Source organism: Gorilla gorilla, chromosome 5 (genome assembly GCF_029281585.2).
Source record: "Gorilla gorilla gorilla isolate KB3781 chromosome 5, NHGRI_mGorGor1-v2.1_pri, whole genome shotgun sequence".
In the NCBI taxonomy this organism is placed as follows: domain Eukaryota; kingdom Metazoa; phylum Chordata; class Mammalia; order Primates; family Hominidae; genus Gorilla; species Gorilla gorilla.
In genome coordinates this window covers 116803642-116819434 of record NC_073229.2, presented here as the reverse complement: position 1 = coordinate 116819434, position 15793 = coordinate 116803642, and the positions used below count along the sequence as shown (strand labels likewise).

At 34.9% G+C, this 15793-nt stretch overlaps 2 protein-coding genes across 2 annotated transcripts in view; both read left to right on the top strand.

Annotated features, from left to right (window-relative positions):
- The window catches only part of LOC134758706 (uncharacterized), a 346019-nt gene that overhangs the window by 75721 nt on the left and 254505 nt on the right, over positions 1–15793 (top strand). The window lies entirely within an intron of this gene.
- LOC109027182 (putative protein PRAC2) lies at positions 6158–6490 on the top strand. The gene has a single exon (XM_019028831.2). The coding sequence runs from the start codon at positions 6158–6160 to the stop codon at positions 6488–6490; it is 333 nt and encodes a 110-aa protein (XP_018884376.2).

Sequence of the window (15793 nt, the reverse complement as noted above, 5' to 3'; positions counted from 1 at the left end):
TAAGCTAGACAATGCCTAGCAGTTTATCCAAGCTCTACATATAGTGTATGAGTATTTCACTTGTTCCACATCCTTGTCAACACTTAGTATTGTCTGTTGCTTTCATTGTAGACATTCTGGTGGATATCATAGTGGGAAGAAAATATTTCTTCAGTCATCACAAGGTTCTTGGCTGAGGTACCTATAATGAAAGATAGATTAACAAGAGAAAAGCATATAAATTTCCTTAACATAAGTTTTACATGACAGGGGAACCTTCAGAAATGAAGACTCTAAGATACGACAAAGTCTATGTACTTCTGTGCTGAGTCGGATAAAGTGGATAATTGAGGGGAAGTGTGATTGCACAAAGGGGATATGATCTAATAATAGTGATAAACCAGGGGTTGGGGCACACTTAGAAAGTGCTGTTTCTTCAGATTGTTTTTGATATCTTTGTGCCTTTGAGGCTTAAGATTTTTTTTTTCCAGGTATAGGGAGAGTATCTCTGGAATGAAGGCTTTTTAACCTGTTGCAGGGAAGAAGGGCAATGGAAGGTGAGAATGACTTTCCTGCTTCTGCTGGTTTCTCAGATTCTACTATGTCAGATATGGGGGTAGTATGTCCCAAACCCAGTCAGTATGTAGTGGTATCTCATTATGGTTTTAATGTGGATGTCCTTATAGCTAATAAAGTTCAACTTCTTTTTAATATGTATACTGGTTATTTGGATATTCTATTGTATGAAGCATCTATCCAAGTCTTTTTCCTCATTTCTGTACTGAATTGCCTGCCATTTAAAAATTGATTTATATGAAAGTTGTGTATGTCCTGGACATGAATCCTATGTTAGATAAATATATTGAAAATACTCTGCTCTAGTTTATTGCTTGCTCTTTATTTTCTTACTGATGTCATTTAAGAAATAGAAAAAAGTCCTTAACTTTAGACAACTATTCTTATTTTATCTTTGTTGTTAGTACTATTATGTCCTTCTTAAGAAATCTTTACTTACTTTCAGTGAAGGTATTTTTATGTTTTTTTCATTGTTATACTGTTCACATTAGATGTAATCCATATGCGATTTATTTTTATGTATTGTGTGGGGTAGGCTAGAAAGGTTTTTCGACGTATAAAAGTATTGTTATAGGAAAGTTATTCATTACACTCGTTAAAGGCAGTAAGTAGGACTCTATTGAAGGGTTTGGGGTGGTATGGTGATAACTGTAGGGGTCATAGCAGTGAGGCAATTAGGTCTGTCGGTGAAGGGGAGAGTTTGGACTCAACTCTGACTCCAGCAGGAACAAGTGGGGATGTATAGCAAAGGAATAGGGTGGGGTAAGTGACGGAAATTTTACTAACAAGAAACATCGGGTTTAAGGGTAATTCTTGCTAGACTGACTCAACAGAATTCTTGCTTAAGGCAGGCCAAGGTGATAATATATACAGTGGTCAGATACTAAGGGTGGATTTTCACTAAACTGATTTAGCTGGATTCTTCCTCGAAATGAATTATAAAAGGTTGGAGAGGCAAGACTGAGTATGGTCCTAGTCAAGTAGAGAAGCTGAAGGAGTCTGAGTCCTTTTTTTTAGTCAAAGGAGAGAGTCTTAGTCAACATATTATAATGAATAAAATTGATCTAGCGCAATTTATAGAGTATTCCATCCTTTACCCACTGCATTACAGCCTCACATTTTAAATATAAAATAAGAAACTTAAGTTATTGTAAAGATGGATCTGTTTCTGTTTTATCTCTTTCATTAGACTTTTTAAAAAATAAAATTATAACAAATTGAGTTTAAAGATTAAATTAGCTTTTATTGTGATTCATGAATCAGGCATCATCCCACTGAAGATCCGGCAGAAGAGCTAGCTTTTATAAGGTAGCTTGAGCGGGAACCAGAAAAATGTGTAAACAAACAAACAAACAAACAGGTTAGTTAACATCAGGCTACTTCTGGTTACTTTCTTTGTAAAGGTTAAAGCAGAAGGGACTTCCTCGTCACTCTGGATAAAACTGTCTTGTTCCTGTGTTTGGATATCATTTCACTTTCCATTTCTCAGAAGGTCAGATAAACAACTTTGTTTTAATTTGGTGACATGGAACCTTAGAATAAGTAACTCCATTTTGATTAGATCTGTTTTGCTGGAGCCTAGTGCAGGAGCTTAGTCCAAAACAATGGCATCCCATAAATTTTATTTAATAGCCTATTTTGCTCTCCTTGCACGAGTATCACACTGTCTTAACTAATGGATCTTTAAAATTGGTCTTAATACCTGGGAGCATAAATCTTCCAGTTTTTTTCTCCATGTTCAAAATTGCCTTTATAATTGTTGCTTCTTTGCATTTCCATGAGTTTTAGAATCAGCTTGTTAATTTATGGCTTTCATTGTTTATGTTGAAAAGCCAGCTGTCACTCCTACTGTTGTTACTAATTTGCAGTTAACGTGCACTGCCCCCAATCTGAGATCTTCATTTTGACTTTGGATTTCAACAGTTTTACAATGACAAACCTAATTTTACATGTTTGCATTTATTTGATTATAGAAAAGCAACATTTTATATTTATTACGATCATTCATATATCCTTCACGTGAATTGTCCATTGGGACATTCAACTTTTTGATATAGAGAAGTATTTTATAGTGATTAAAATTTCTCACAGATACTACAATATGTATTTTTTTCTTTGTATTTTAATTGTGCTCAAGTTTAATGTCAGAAAAAAGTAATTATATGTGAAAGTAATTTATGCTTCATGAAAAATACTAACTGTACAGTAAATACGAAGGAAAGAACAAAAAGAAATCTACAATTCCACTATCCAGGGATAACTATTATTAATTTGAGGTGAACATTATTTCAAGTATTTCTTTGTATCTAAGAACTGAGGGAACAAAATCTATAAAGACACCCTGGGGTTGAATAATATTATCTATTAGTTCCTACTGCATAAGAAAACAAAGGACTCTACAAACATGATTGAGTATCTGTGGGGTGCCTTAAATTTTTAAATTGCTTTCAGAACAGCCATTCCACTTGAAATTTACCACGATATATAGAAATATCCAAGGAATTTATTATTACAAAAACGAGATGATGTAACTGAGATATGGAGGAGTTGGCAGTGGACCTACGGCCTTGCAGCATGGCAGAGGTTGATTAAAGATCAAAGTCAAGTGCTTGGTTCATGAGTCACACTTCTGCATGCAGCATGTTCTTAGAACGACATTACCTGTACTACGATACATCATTAACTTGGTTATCAGGATTCGGTCTTCTGGCCATTACTTTTACAAAGTTAAAACAAAAATTAGACATATGTATATTTCCTAGCACTATATTTATGTTGCATGTTTCATTTGTTAAGTTTGAAGGGGAGAGAGTGCAGAAGAGACAATGATATTGAAAAGACCTTTGTAAACATTTTGCTTACATGGTTTTCTGACCCTGGAAAATAATCCCTGCATATGAAATGAAACAGACATTTTTCTAGTAAGTCATCATTCCTCTGTGCTGCTGAAGTAATCTTGTTGTGTTCATTGGTATAATTAATTTATCTTAATATCTGTTAGTTATTACAAAGACTATATATGTAATTTTTTTCTTTTTTCTTTTCTTTTTCTTTTTTTTTTTTTTGAGACGGAGTCTTGCTCTGTCACCCAGGCTGGAGTGCAGTGATGCGATCTCGGCTCACTGCAACCTCCGCCTCGTGGGTTCAAGCAATTCTCCTGCCTCAGCCTCCTGAGTAGCTGGGAATACAGGCGTGCGTCACCATGCCCAGCTAACTTTTTTGTATTTTTAGTAGAGACGGGGTTTCACCGTGTTAGCCAGGATGATCTCAATCTCTTGACCTCATGATCCAACTGCCTTGGCCTCCCAAAGTACAAAGACTATATTTTTAAAATAATAACTATAATTTTAGGAAGAAAAATATTGAAGGAAAATTTAGCTTATAAAACTACTTTTCAAAAATAATGTAAAAGAATTTATTCTAAAATCATTATTTCCAGCAATACTTCTAGGTCTCATATTATTTGCTATTATGTGCATATATACATAGACAACTTTGTACTTACTTACATAATGCATGCTTTTTTTCAATTTACCTTTTCTGATTCCAAAGAAATCTGAGGCAAATTGATGTCTACCACTGGGTCGCAGATTGTTTTCTCCCCACTTCACGCTTCCAAAGAGAAAACACATTCCTTAACACATGTCTATATTCTTAATATCCATGTTAGAGAATGAAGTGTGAATTATAAGACACAAGAAGTGGTTTCAGCTGCCTACTTGAACAAAAATGGGTTTTAGTTTTTTCTAAATTTCAAAGGAATCACAAAGCATTCCATCACGTCACTGATTACAAAAACATTATTGCTATCTAGAGATTTCCTAGTAAACATGATTATTTTTAAGTACTCAAAAATAATAATGAATGTTTCAGTTTGTTTTCACACTGCTATAAAGAAATACCCAAGACTGGGTAATTTATTAAAGGGAAGAGTAATTGACCCAAAGCCTGAGGAAACTTACAATCATGGCGGAAGGTGAAGGGGAAGCAAGCTTGGACTTTCTCACATGGTGCAAGGAAGAAAAAGTGAGCAAAGGAGGAACTTGCCAAACAGAAAACTATATGTCTTTCAAGAACTCACTCACTATCACGAGAACAGCATGGGAGAAACTGCTGCCATTATCCAGTCACTCCGACCAGGTCTCTTCCTAAACATCTGGGGATTACAATTCAAGATTTAGATGGAGACACAAAGCTTAACCTCTCAATGAGTGTCAAGGAAAACTGAGCAAAAACTTGAAAACTTAAGGAACCGAAATTATTCTGATTCATATTTATATTAAGTATTGAGTGTTTTTTTTGATGTCATTCCTTTTTTTTATTTTATTATTATACTTTTAATTTTAGGGTACATGTGCACAATGTGCAGGTTAGTTACATATGTATACATGTGCCATGCTGGTGTGCTGCACCCATTAACTCGTCATTTAGCATTAGGTATATCTCCTAATGCTATCCCTCCTCCCTCCCCCCACCCCACAACAGTCCCCATAGTGTGATGTTCCCCTTCCTGTGTTCATGTGTTCTCATTGTTCAATTCCCACCTATGAGTGAGAACATGTGGTGTTTGGTTTTTTGTCCTTGTGATAGTTTGCTGAGAATGATGATTTCCAGCTTCACCCATGTCCCTACAAAGGACATGAACTCATCCTTTTTTATGTTTGCATAGTATTCCATGGTGTATATGTGCCACATTTTCTTAATCCAGTCTATCATTTTTGGACATTTGGGTTGGTTCCAAGTCTTTGCTATTGTGAATAGTGCCGCAGTAAACATATGTGTGCATGTGTCTTTATAGCAGCATGATTTATAGTCCTTTGGGTATATACCCAGTAATGGGATGGCTGGGTCAGATGGTATTTCTAGTTCTAGATCCCTGAGGAATCGCCACACTGACTTCCACAATGGTTGAACTAGTTTACAGTCCCACCAACAGTGTAAAAGTGTTCCTATTTCTCCACGTCCTGTCCAGCACCTGTTGTTTCCTGACTTTTTAATGATCGCCATTCTAACTGGTGTGAGATAGTATCTCATTGTGGTTTTGATTTACATTTCTCTGATGGCCAGTGATGGTGAGCATTTTTTCATGTGTTTTTTGGCTGCATAAATGTCTTCTTTTCAGAAGTGTCTGTTCATGTCCTTTGCCCACTTTTTGATGGGGTTGTTTGTTTTTTTCCTGTAAATTTGATTGAGTTCATTGTAGATTCTGGATATTAGCCCTTTGTCAGATGAGTAGGTTGCGAAAATTTTCTCCCATTTTGTAGTTGTCTTCACACATTTGTCCGAATGGTAAGCCAAACATTTCCTCCTGTAGCTTAACATAGCCCTTATTTAAAAGTAAATAGCTGCAGGCAAATATAGGTTTGTAGATTTTGTTGTGATTTAAACACAAATAAGAGAGATTTCAATGTAGTCGTCCGGGGATAGGTGGGAGACTAAAATTGGAAAGGGATTCCCAATGAAAGGGTTTAATACAAAACGAAATTAAATATTTTTTGCACAGGTTCCATACAAGTAAATCCGAAAAAAAGTGGCAGGGGAGGGGGTCGTCCACACCGCGAATTGTTATGGCGAGGAAGATAAATGTATTACTAAAGAAGACATGGACAGAAGGCGGATGGCGCTGGGGCCTGGCTCCCGCAGACGGACTGCCTTCTTCTTCCATTCGAGATCGCTCGTACCGAACCTCCTTGCCTTCTTCCTGGGTCTCTTGGGGACTGGACCAATACATCTGCCGATGCCCTGGCCGAATGGCAGGCGACATCGGGTCCTGGACCCCCACACGCAGCTCAGTACCCACGAGGCCCCAGGCTGCTGGAAGCCTGTAGCTCCATGGGGGATGAAAGCCTGTCCGCAGTTTCTGCTGGAGTGGTCAGCCTCTGCCGGAAGGGGGCGCCCTTGTCTTTTTAATGGTCCTAGCACACTAGTGGAATAAATCTCTCAGATTCCACATCTTTTGTTTGCTCTGAATTTATTGCGAGTGAAAAACAGAGAAAATCCTCAAGTTTAAGTTTATGATAGCAGAGTGTGGGAGTTAGAGCATGGGGAGTCCAGAGGTCCCAGACCCCCAAAGGTCTCTACCAGGGCCATCTCCGTTAGTGGCCGTGGCAGCCCCTCTTGTGGCCTTTTTCCTGCATCGCCAAGTCAATCCTAAGCCAAAAGAACAAAGCTGGAGACATCACGCTACCTGACTTCAAACTATACTACAAGGCTACAGTAACCAAAACAGCATGGTACTGGTACCAAGACAGAGATATAGATCAATGGAACAGAACAGAGCCCTCAGAAATAATGCTGCATATCTACAACTATCTGATCTTTGACAAACCTGAGAAAAACAAGCAATGGGGAAAGGATTCCCTATTTAATTAATGGTGCTGGGAAAACTGGCTAGCCATATGTAGAAAGCTGAAATTGGATCCCTTCCTTACACCTTAAACAAAAATTAATTCAAGATGGATTAAAGACTTAAATGTTAGACCTAAAACCATAAAAACCCTAGAAGAAAACCTAGACATTACCATTCAGGACATAAGCATGGGCAAGGACTTCATGTCTAAAACACCAAAAGCAATGGCAGCAAAAGCCGAAATTGACAAATGGGATCTAATTAAACTAAAGAGCTTCTGCACAGCAAAAGAAACTACCATCAGAGTTATTTTTATTGAGTTTTGTTTTTTTCCCCTTCACATTTATTTAATAGACACTTGGTCATAAAGCATTTGTAAATACAAGTTGGGATATTAAAATGTTGTCTTTGTGACACACATTTTATTTTATTTTATTTTTTTTTTTAGAGACAGGGTCTCACTATATTGCACAGGCTGTTCTCAAACTCCTGGTTTAAGTAATTCTCCCACCTCAGCCTCCCAAGTAGCTAGGATTATAGGCTGTTACCACCATGCCTGGCTCCTGTGACACACTTTAAATCATTGTAGTATCCACTTAAACACAAAGAAAATGTGGATTTTTCTTCCCTGAGGTAAACAGGTGGTGCCAGAAACACTGAGAGTACTTTGGAAATGAATTATTGTTAAAAGTATCAAATTTTATATTGTAAAATAACCATATTTACACAACTTTGAATTTAAATGATTGCAGTTTTAATGCTTTCTATTTTCTTCTTGTGTTAATTAAAGTCTTTGTAAACTTTATGGTGAAAGGAAGTCTTTGTAACAGATACTTTCATATTAAGGTTAGGAGTGTTATAGGTTAAGGAAGACTGAATTTTACAGAATAAAAAGACAATCTTTAAAATAACATTTCTTCTTAGGGACTGACCAGAAGAAGACTGCAGCAGAATCTGAGTAATAATATAACATAAATAATATTAATTTGGATTTACCCCGAAGGGAAGATTCAATCCTAGATGGCAATACGAGAAACAAATTTGAGACCCAGTGGTAGAGTAGGGGCTACTGGGAAGTAGAAAAATAAAAGCAAATCGATAATATGATTTTCATCCAACAAATATCCCAAACAAAATGTCAAAATATGCAGAGCTAGTAGCACAATAAGGAATGACCCTCCTCCAACCAAGATACAGTTAAGGGAACTGCAGCAAAAGAGTTGGTGATAAGTATTAAATAATGTTGAATTGAGAACCTAAGACTAAAACACATGTGGATATACACGTGGGAGAATATTTTATTTGTTATAGAGGCTAACAAAATAGAAATATTGCAACTAAAAACATAGGAAAAGAAGAAGGAGACAAAAGTGAAAAAAGCATTAGATATTTTATTGTCTTTGGGATAAAATATGGAAATTAAAGTACGACTTTAAAGTTGAGAAAACATATAGAGGTCTAAGTAAAGAAGAGAGGTAAAGAAAAAAGCATTCTATAAGGACACTAGAATAAAAATAGCTACTAAAATAAAAATAGTAACGCTCATAATTACCAGAAGAAATTAAAACAAAACTAAATGCATTTACAGCAAAATTAAAACAAACATTAAGCAAAAACAAACTACAAAAAAAAGTGAAAGAGCCACAATAAATATCACATGATAAAACAAAAGATAACAAAACTTGAGGACAAGCAGATGCATTATATAATACATATAATTGGCCTAACAAACCTACTAAAGAAAAGCCTTCAAATTGGGTCAAATCCAAATTCAGTTGTATGCCTTATACAATTATGTATTTAAAAAGTGATTTCAAAGCCTGAAAATGAAGAAATGAGCCAAGGTCACCTGAAAATGAGACAAAATGTAACCAGGGCTTGTGATCTTGGTATCTATCAGAATGAATTCAACATAAAGAACGTTACATAAGGTGAAGAATTCTTTATAATGCACAAAGGGCTACATTTCACAATGAAAAATTAAGATTTATAAATATATTCACACAGTGGCCATCTTGATAACATTGAAGCCAATGGAGATGCTAGGAAAAACAGAAACAAATAAGATAGGACTTTGAAATAACTGTCAATCTTAGAAGATACAACAGGTATATAAAAGTAATTGAGCACTCAAAAGACCTAAGTAACATAGTAAGGAAGATTTTTTATGAAGACACATGTATACATTGTTGCGCAACAGAAAGATAATAGGTACACTGCGTTCAAATTCTCACGAAATATTGTAAAAATATATTCTATTTAATTTCCTATGTGCCTCCCACGAAATAAAGATAACTTCAATAAGGTCTGTAATATGGAAATTATACAAAAAACGTCTAATTGTAATGTAATAAAACTAGAAATTAATAACAAGATAAAAAAGATACTTACATCTGTTAGTTAAAAAACAGTTTTCCATTAAACATTTTTTGGTTCAAAGGAGAAGTACAAACTTAGCTTACAAAATTTCTAGAACATAACTATCATGCCCTTCTTACTTATATATCAAAATCTATGCAGTATCTAGAGCAATGATGATAGAAAAATCAGTAAGTTTATGTAATTATATTAATAAAGATGAAAAAGGCCCAAAATAAACATATTAAACATATAATTCAAAAAGTTAGAAAAAGGACAAAGTGTCCTCCATGTCCCTACAAAGGACATGAACTCATCCTTTTTATGGCTGCATAGTACTCCATGTGTATATGTGCCACATTTTCTTAATCCAGTCTGTCATTGATGGACATTTGGGTTGGTTCCAAGTCTTTGCTATTGTGAACAGTGCCGCAATAAACATAACATGTGCATGTGTCTATAGCAGCATGATTTATAATCCTCTGGGTATATACCCAGTAATGGGATGGCTGGGTCAAATGGTATTTCTAGTTCTAGATCCTTGAGGAATCGTCACACTGTCTTCCACAATGCTTGAAGTAGTTTACAGTCCCACCAACAGTGTAAAAGTGTTCCTATTTCTCCACATCCTCTCCAGCACCTGTTGTTTCCTGACTTTTTAATGATCGCCATTCTAACTGGTGTGAGATGGTATCTCATTGTGGTTTTGATTTCCATTTCTCTGATGGCCAGTGATGATGAGCATTTTTTCATGTGTCTGTTGGCTGAATAAATGTATTCTTTTGAGAAGTGTCCGTTCATATCCTTTGCCCACCTTTTGATGGGGTTGTTTGATTTTTTCTTGTAAATTTGTTTGAGTTCTTTGTAGATTCTGGATATTAGCCCTTTGTCAGATGAGTAGGTTGTAAAAATTTTCTCCCATTCTGTAGGTTGCCTGTTCATTCTGATGGTAGTTTCTTTTGCTGTGCAGAAGCTCTTTAGTTTAATTAGATCCCATTTATCAATTTTGGCTTTTGTTGCCATTGCTTTTGGTGTTTTAGACATGAAGTCCTTGTCCATGCTTATGTCCTGAATGCTATTGCCTAGGTTTTCTTCTAGGGTTTTTATGGTTTTAGGTCTAACACTTAACTCTTTAATACATCTTGAATTAATTTTTGTATAACATGTAAGAAGGGGATCCAGTTTCAGCTTTCTACATACGGCTAGCCAGTTTTCCCAGCACCATTTATTGGGAGTGGGGAGGGATAGCATTAGGAGATATACCTAATATAAATGAGGAGTTAATGGGTGCAGCACACCAACATGGCACATGTACCATATATAACAAACCTGCATGTTGTGCACATGTACCCTAGAACTTAAAGTATAATAAAAAAAGAAAAAGGACAAAGCAAACGAAGCAGGCATACATAAGAATTAAAAATCTGAGTCAAGAATTTGAAAACATACAAACAGAAAAAATGCATAAATACAAAGGCTGGCTCTTTGAAAAAAATCAGTGAGACACTATTTACACTAGTCAAAAAAAAATAGAGGAACAAAAGCAAGCAATGAGAAAAGGAGATAACAACATTTGAAATACAGAAACTAAAAAAATTCCAAAAGTCTACTTTATGCCATTTTATGCAAAGTAATCTGAAAATCTGAAGGAAGTGGATAATACCAGTCAACATGGTGATGAAAGGGGATGATAGATTGGAACTCGTAGAAGAGTACAGTGGTGCAAGTGAGAGTTCTCTGAGTAATTTTCATATTTTTTTTACTTTTAAGCCATAGGAATGTTTTTATATAGGAAAACATGAAAACCTTAGCATCTGTATAGTAAACAATTATAACTTACTATAAAACACCGAACAAAGAAAACTCTGTAAGTCCTGGAAGACATTTCAAAAAGAAAGCATGAGAGAGAGATATCCAATGAGCACCTTTAGTGAGCTGAGCCAGATACATACCCCTGGACTTTTGAATTATGTGAGCTGTTATTTTCCATTTTCCCTTTGAGAAGGTTTGAATTTACTCTCTTTAAATGCAACTTAGAGTTTAGACCGATATGATATTTTATTTTGATAAATACAGAATTGTATCTACATACATCTCATCATGCTCTCATGTAGAAAAATGATTAACTTTTTTTTCTCATAATGAACTGAATATTTGAATGAGGAATTTCAAAGTCTTATGCCTATATATACAGAGATATCTATCAAACAGTTCTGGAAGATTCTATTTTACACCTAACTTTTCACAAAATAGAGATTTTCAGAAGTGTCATGTAATGTCCTGCAATTTCAACTGCTGAATAGCTCTTAAAGCGTTTAAAGGTATTTTATAGTTGACATAGGAAAACAGCTGATAGTGAAAGAGACATCAACAGACATGTGGTCAATACCAGTAGATTTTTAGAAGATAGATTTCTCCAAGGTGTACTTTTTATTTTCATATCATTTCAAAAATTAACTCTAGATTCAATTTGCTATTTCTACAGAAGTGCTATAGATATCACTAAGAAGTTAGTCCAGGGGGCCTGCTAAAGAACAGAGTTTGATGTTTCAGCAACAAAGATTGTAAACATACGTGATGGCCTGAGCAGGGAGAAACCAGTTGCATACCCCAGAGCAGTTAACACTAATCACTCTGGGTAGAGATAAGAACGAGAACACCTATGATGGAAACTCTCAAACACTTGCTGCCTCAAACCATCTCTTCAAGATGGAGTTAAATAGTCGGTATTAACAGAATTTTCCCTTTCTTTTCTTTCTCATATCCTAAATCAATTAATTTACTCAGGCAATGGAGCTGTTTGGCTTCATTTCCCTCTCAATGAAAGCTTTGCCTGCAACACTCCTGGCAATTCCAGCCCTGAATTCCTCCTGAGAATATTGTTCACGCTGAGAAATGCTCCATTGTTGGCATGCTCTGTAATAGAGAAAAATAGATACAAGGGTTATACAAAATTATTGGATCAATATATAATGAACATTTAAATTACAGAAGATCCCAAACCTTAATATAAAGCTACCATTTGTAAATACAGAATAGAATAATGCATGTAAAACTCAAAGGTATCATTGATAGCTTTTTCCCCCTCATTTCAAATGTAATGAGGGCATTATTTAATGAATGTTGTACCTATGATAGAAAGCAATAATCAAAGATGAAAGAAAAAATAAAGAAAGCGAATAGGGAAATATGAAAGGAAAGAAAGAAAGAAGGAAGGAAAAAGTAATTTAAAATCTTTGAATGACCTTTATTTTTCCTTAGCTTAAGACTAAAGGAGTGATTGAGCGACCTCAACTCTAGAAAAACATCCACAAAAATATTCTTTCAATTTTAAGGTTAAATAAAACATTTCTTAGAAGATAAAAGTTTATAAATTTGAAAAATGCTATTTTGTGGCAGTAAGACTTGACTGAGTTATATAGCTTCTAAAATATATGGCATGTTACCTAATATCTTCTGAGAGTTTCACTTAACTTTTTAAAAAGTTTTATTTTGTTTTTAATTGACATACAGTTGTACATATTTATGAGGTACCGTGTGACGTTTTGATACATATATACATTGCATAAAGATCCAATCAGGATAATTAGCATATTTATCATGTTAAACATTTGTCATTTCTTTGTGGTGAAAACATTCAAAATCCTCCCTTCTAGCGTTTTAAAAGTATACTATTCATTATAATTGACTATAGTCACCCTACAGTGCAAGAGAATACCAGAGTTTTCTGTTCTATCTGACTGTAACTTTATACCAATCTCTCCACATCCTTCTCTTCTCCCTACTCTTCCTAGCCTCTGTAACAACTATTCTACTCTTTATTTCTATGAAATCAACTTTTTTACATATGAGGGAGACGTTGTTTTTTGTCCTTCTGTGTTTAGCTTATTTCATTTAACGTAATGTCCTCTAGGTCAGGGGTACCCCAACTGCTGGGACGCAGACTGCTACTGGTTGTGGTCTGTTACGGGCCACACAACAGGAGATGAACAGAGGGCAACGGAACATTACCTCCTGAGCTCCGCCTCCTGTCAGATCAGCAGAGGCATTAGGTTCTCATAGGAGCAGGAACCCTATTGTGAACTGCACATGCGAGGGATCTAGGTTGTGTACTCCTTATGAGAATGTAACTAATGCCTGATAATCTGAGGTAGAACAGCTTCATCATGAAACTGTCCGCCCTGCTCCCCGACCTCATGGAAAAATTGTCTTTCACAAAACTGGTCCTTGGTGCCAAAAATGTTGGAGACCATTGCTCTAGGTTCATTCATCTTGTTGCAAATGGAAATATTTTGTTCTTTTTTATGGTACATTTTTAATCTATTTATCCATTGATGGACACAAAGGTTGATTCCACATCTTGGCTATTGTGAATAGTACTGCAGTAAACGTGGGAGTGCAGATATCTCTTCGACTTACTGATTTCATTTATTTTGGATATGTATCCAGTAATGGAATTGTTGGATCATAAGGTAGTTCTATTTTTAATTTATTGACAAATCTCCATATTGTTGTCCATAATGGCTGTACTAATTTACATTCCAGTCAACAGTGTATAAGAGTTTTCCTTTCTTCACATCCTCATCAGTATTTGTTATTTTTTGTCTTTTTAGTAATAGCCACTTTATCTGGAGTGAGGTTATATTTAGTTGTGGTTTTGTTTTGCATTTCTCTGATGATTAGTGATGTCAAATATTTTTCCTGTTGGCCATTTGTGTATCTTCTTTTGAGAACTATCTATTCAGATCTTATGCACCTAGATAATCCATTTTAATTAGATTATTATTTGTGTTATTATTTTGCTATTGAGTTAAGTTGCTTATATATTCTGGATATTATTGCATTAATATAACCTCTTGTCAAATGCATAGTTTGAGAATATTTGCTCCTTTTCTGTAGGTTGTCTCTTGACTCTGTTGATTCTTTTTTTCTGCACACTGCTTTTTAGTTTGATGTCATCCCATTTGTCTATTTTTGCTTTTGTTTTCAGATCTTATTCATAAAATTCTTGCCCAGAACAGTGTCATTAAAACTGTAATGAAAATTCCCAATTGAATGGTTTTTTTAATGCAGATATTATTGAAATGTCTATCTGCTTACTGAAAATTATAATTCCAGAAAGTTCTGAATAGCCATGTAACATTCAAACATAGATATTCTATGCTTTTTAGAAATAGTTTTTAAAAATTGTGATTCTGTGTACCCTGAGGTGAGTTTCGATGCAGCAAGACTTCCTTGCTTTCTAAAAGAACAAGATTCCCTGATTTATCCTTGAAGCCTAAATGGTGTAAACATGAACATATAGCTGGTAAAATCATGCAATTTTTTCTTCATGTTACTATAACCTGTTTGTTTCTTTGTTCTTCTGTTTTGGATAAGACATACATTAGCAATATACAGTTCCTTCTCAACTGACTGGTTGAAAGATGGTATTTATATATTTGTTATAATCTATAAAGAGTAAGGTAGATTGCATTTTACAAAGCCATAAAGCATTATTTACTATTCAGATAACACCCTCAGTAATGCATTTTTGCAAAGTTTCCCTGTAAATTGCTAAATTGTTCATGTCAGATTTACAATGTTGTTAATGTCAAATATTTGAGTATTTGATGTTGTAGAATTCTCTATCATCTTTTCACTGTCTAAGACAATTCTATTCTAAACTATTATGCTTTAAATAAGTGACGTTCTTTGGCATGGTAAAGAACACCAGAATATTAACCTGATTAAATATTTATAAGTGCATGACTGTTTTCTTGCTCTATAGAGTCATCTTCCCTGAGCAACCAAGCTGTAACAACTACTTTGTGCAGAAAAATTCTATGATGTTCCTAATAGAGTATATTCTTACACTTGAAAATGTCATTATTACCCATCCATCAACTCTAGTGAAGTTATGAAACTTCATTTCACTGGAGGCCTTGACATTACATTGCTCAGTGTTTGTTCTGCTTGTCAGCACTTTATGTCACTAATGGACAGGCAGTCGAATCAAACATCTCAATTTTTTTCTTAATGGAGATTTTTTTTTCCTATTCAGTCATCTGCTCATGTGGCTTATAATATGCCTCAAGGTACAGAGACAAATCTAGGTAATAAGGTCTGTTGAGCTTGACTGAAGAATGGTATTGGCTGGTAGGGCTAATTTCTGTACCCCTAAAAATGCATTATTCCATTATATTTATGCTGTGCGGTTAATAATAATGAAGAATATGGAAATATACTAATGTTTTTGAATTTCTGTTAATTTACACTAACCAATTACAAAAGCAGAATATATTAATTTTTAAATAAATAATTTGGATAAAATTGAGGGAGAGACATTTTATTACTGTAAGTAAATGAATATGTAGGAAAAAAAGGAAAATCTCCATAACTTCTGCTACAAAAACAAATAACATAGAATAATTTTAAGTATTTCTTTACATATGAAGTATTTTATGGAAAAGTAACATTAGTGTTATAATTTAAGGAAAGAAGAGCATTGTATACACACACACAGACACACAGATACAGACACACACACAC